The 3,507-nt window shown below is 51.8% G+C and overlaps 1 protein-coding gene across 1 annotated transcript in view; it reads right to left on the bottom strand.

Moving 5' to 3' along the window:
- LOC105305786 (E3 ubiquitin-protein ligase HERC2) overlaps window positions 1–3,507 on the bottom strand; it is a 127,551-nt gene that overhangs the window by 19,395 nt on the left and 104,649 nt on the right. The window contains 4 exon segments of the mRNA XM_023523591.1: window positions 353–567; window positions 2,551–2,749; window positions 2,838–2,953; window positions 3,341–3,496. Of these exon segments, the coding sequence (XP_023379359.1) occupies window positions 353–567; window positions 2,551–2,749; window positions 2,838–2,953; window positions 3,341–3,496 (686 nt within the window).

The raw sequence follows: 3,507 nt of genomic DNA, 5'->3' as shown, positions 1-3,507 counted from the left end.
CTCACTTGCCATCCCCCCCGTATTCAGTTTTCTTAGTGTCACACACGCAGAGCCAGCTGTGACTCAGCAGGTAACTCGGACCAGGGCAAGGGGATCTGGAAAGAGGATGAAAGGAAGCTCACTGTGCTTCGTTCTTGGAAATCAGAAACTCAGAACTGATTCCCCCCCGAGTAGAGGCGTCAGGTGGGCAAGACGACCACGCCGTCACGTGAACTTACTCCTGCCAAGCGAGTCGTTACCACTCGACTCGTTACCAAAGTCGTTCTGAGAAAGAAAGTGCCAACACACCACGCACGCATTAGAACGAAGAAACGAGGAAACGTAACGTGGAAATTACGTGTTCTCATCATACCTTCTGTTGCCGTGGCCCAGCTTCCCGTCCTCTGCCTCGCCCCACGAGTAAACTTCTCCTTCCGAAGACAGGGCGAGGCAGTGCTTCCCTCCTGAGTTCACGGCCACTTTCTTAATAAACACGTGCTGAATGGATTCGAGTAATGTTGGGGTAGAGACCGACTCCGTGCCCCCAATTCCTAGCCGGCCGCCGGCACCATATCCAGTGGCATACAGCTACACGAGAAAAAGCAACGTGGACATCGGATTTCACTCATAGAAAAATTATAAATACGTTTACTATTTCAGCACATATCAGAATACACTAATTTTCTTTACTCTAAGTGGGTAGTGTTTGGGGATACAAAACACCTTTCGTTAATTTTAAAAATCAGACTGCCATTTCCAAATATATGTCAAACCTCATAAAAATCTAAATACTAAAAAAACTAAAAAATTAAAATAAAAAAAGTTTAAATAAGTCAGTCAGTAAATTTAAATGCTGTTTCGCATTGTTTCCGATGCGTGGCTGTAAAGTGAGGAGAGCTCAGGACGAAAAGAGGAAGTGAAACCAAGACCTTGGGGGGCTAGCTTGCCCGGCATCCGGTCTGAGGGTGTCGAGCGAATGGGCTGGGGGACAAAGTCCCTAAAAGGAGGCCCATGGGCAGCTGGGCTGCGAGGGGCTGTCCCCTCACACAGACTGTAGTGAGAACCAAGAAGAGCACAGGGAACACCACCTTTGTCCGCCTGAGCACCGAGAGGGGGAATCTCTCCGAAGAACGCGGAACCACAAACGCTGATCGTCACGTTGGTTTTCAGTCTGAATTTACACTGAGTGCCCCAGATTCCTCAGGGAGAGAATTTTATTTACAGTGTCTCAGGCTCGTAAGAGCCAAGGGTTACAAATTCTTCCATGACTGATTTCAAATTAGGCCTCAAAGAAGTTCTACATAAAATTTTCTAAGGAAAATGGTGAGCTCAAATATATTTATAATTTTTCTATGGGGGGCGGCATTTAAAAATTCTCATCACACAAGAGGAAAGAAAGAACGACGAGTGAGCATCAGCAGGACGACAGTTTCATGTTATGTCCAAAGAAATAAAAGCTGGAACGTACCCTAAGGAATAAGAGGCTACAATAACCCAAAGCAGAACTTCCAGAAATTCAAAAAATGATTATTGAAATTAAAAACCCAGATGCCTGGTAGGAGAGTGGGCTGGAGGGCCGGGCCGAGCCACCTCTAGTCTAGGAAGTAATTAATACTGCGAGATAATTAGTCCAGTTCACTGTGACAACCCCCTATAGGAGAAAACATCTACGTAGATATTTTTGAATGCAGAAAGTATATGACAAAAGTCAGTATCCACTAACGCACAGAAACGGAAGGGGACTTCCTTACTCTGATAAAGGACTTCTGCCAAAGCCCCATGTGGGGGTGTGTGACGTTCAGTCACAGGTTTCCTTTGCGAACTGGACCCAGGTGTGACCTTGTCAGCGTGACCCTGCACCCCACCCAGCAATAAGCCCCCGTTCGCCCAGACGGGGACCAGAGTGGAGCCCCTTCATTTACAAGTTACAGCTCTCTGCAAGAAAACACAGAAACTCTTGAAAAACGTTAATAAAAAAAGAGCAGGATGAATCAGCGAGACACCAAGTCGACACATAAACGTCAATTATATCCATGCGCCGGCAGCACTCAGTTTTTTAAAAGCATTGCAGCAGCGAAAATAACTGGAAGACGTCTAATGAATTACTGACTACTTAGTAATCATAATACGCTTGTTTGTGTACTGTACTTCAAAACAAAAACTAAAGCTACCGAACACAGGAAGGATCGCACAGAAATATCGTAGAGCAGGGGTCCTCAACCCCGGGGGCTGCGGACCGGTACTGGTCCGTGGCCTCCTAGGAACCGGGCTGCACAGCAGGAGGTGAGTGGCGGACGAGCGAGCGAAGTAGCCTCATCTGTATTTGCGGCTGCTCCCCAGCGCTGGCATCGCCACCTCAGCTCCACCTCAGATCCTCGGGCATTAGATTCTCATAGAAGCACTGGTCCCTAGTGCCAGAAACGGTGGGGACCGCTGCTTTAGAGTAACTGCTTCCAGCATGCCGCCGGCACTACAGATCTGGAGATGGCGTCTGGCTGTGAACTAAGCAATGCGCCGGGGCCTCGGCTGTCTCAGCTTTCATGCCAGCGCGACGCCGAAACACGTCCTCACCTTCCCATCAGCGGTCACCGCAAACAGAGTCTGCTCCCCGCCAATCAACTGCGCCGGCCTGAGTGCCGCCAGGGCCTCGCACGGGGTGGGGACCTTGACTTTTGCGCCTTCGACGCCCCCAAGCTGTCCCCTGTGGTTATGTCCCCAGCCGTACACAGTGCCACTGCCGCCGGCAGAAAGGGTCCAGTCATCTGGCCGCCTACGACAAAAGCAAAGCGGACATGAGCACGGGGCGACAGTGCATGCGTGCCCGCCACACCACCCCCCTGTGTCCGTGACGGAGCGACCTGTTCATCCACTGCACCAGCTGCTCATCCTGCTCCCTCCTGAAGACGCTGTGGCTCTCGTGCAAAACGTCCAGGCTCTCACTGTCCGCCATCAGCTCACGGATCTTCTTGGCCACCTAGGCAGCGACAGCAAATGCATGAGATTATGGACCGAACACTCGCCTCTCTAGAGCGACGGCGACCCCATGAGGGGGAGCAGGCAGAAGGAACGCCACCTGAGGATGGGGGGGATGGCGGCATCAGCTCTGCGACTTCACGGCGGTAATGGAAGCAACGACTGCGTGAAGCCTCAGACACTGAGACGCGGCCAGTGTTGTTCCGGCTCCACTGAAACGACCCCTCAACGGGAATCGGCTGAACCATTTTCACCCATGTGCTCTGTTCGTTACGGTAATTCCCGGCCAGAGACACGTCGCCGTGTCACAGTGTGAGGGCTGTTTTGCACTGCCATGGAACGAACGTGTCTCTGCCTCCCCAAAGTGACCTGTAGTGACGCGCAGTACCTCATCGAGAAACACACGGGGCAGTGGCGCCCTTCTGTCCAGGGCCACGGCGACGCGGGAGGCCATGCAGTATCTTCGGAACCAGGCCCACTTGTGCGTCTCGGCACAGCAAGGCAGGGTGTCGAGCTCCAGGTCACAAGCCAGAGCCACCAGGACCTGCAGCCACC

Source organism: Pteropus vampyrus, unplaced genomic scaffold, assembly GCF_000151845.1.
Source record: "Pteropus vampyrus isolate Shadow unplaced genomic scaffold, Pvam_2.0 Scaffold395, whole genome shotgun sequence".
Lineage (NCBI taxonomy): Eukaryota > Metazoa > Chordata > Mammalia > Chiroptera > Pteropodidae > Pteropus > Pteropus vampyrus.
The sequence above is the reverse complement of the archived record's forward strand: the minus strand, read 5'-3'. Positions and strand labels throughout refer to the sequence as shown.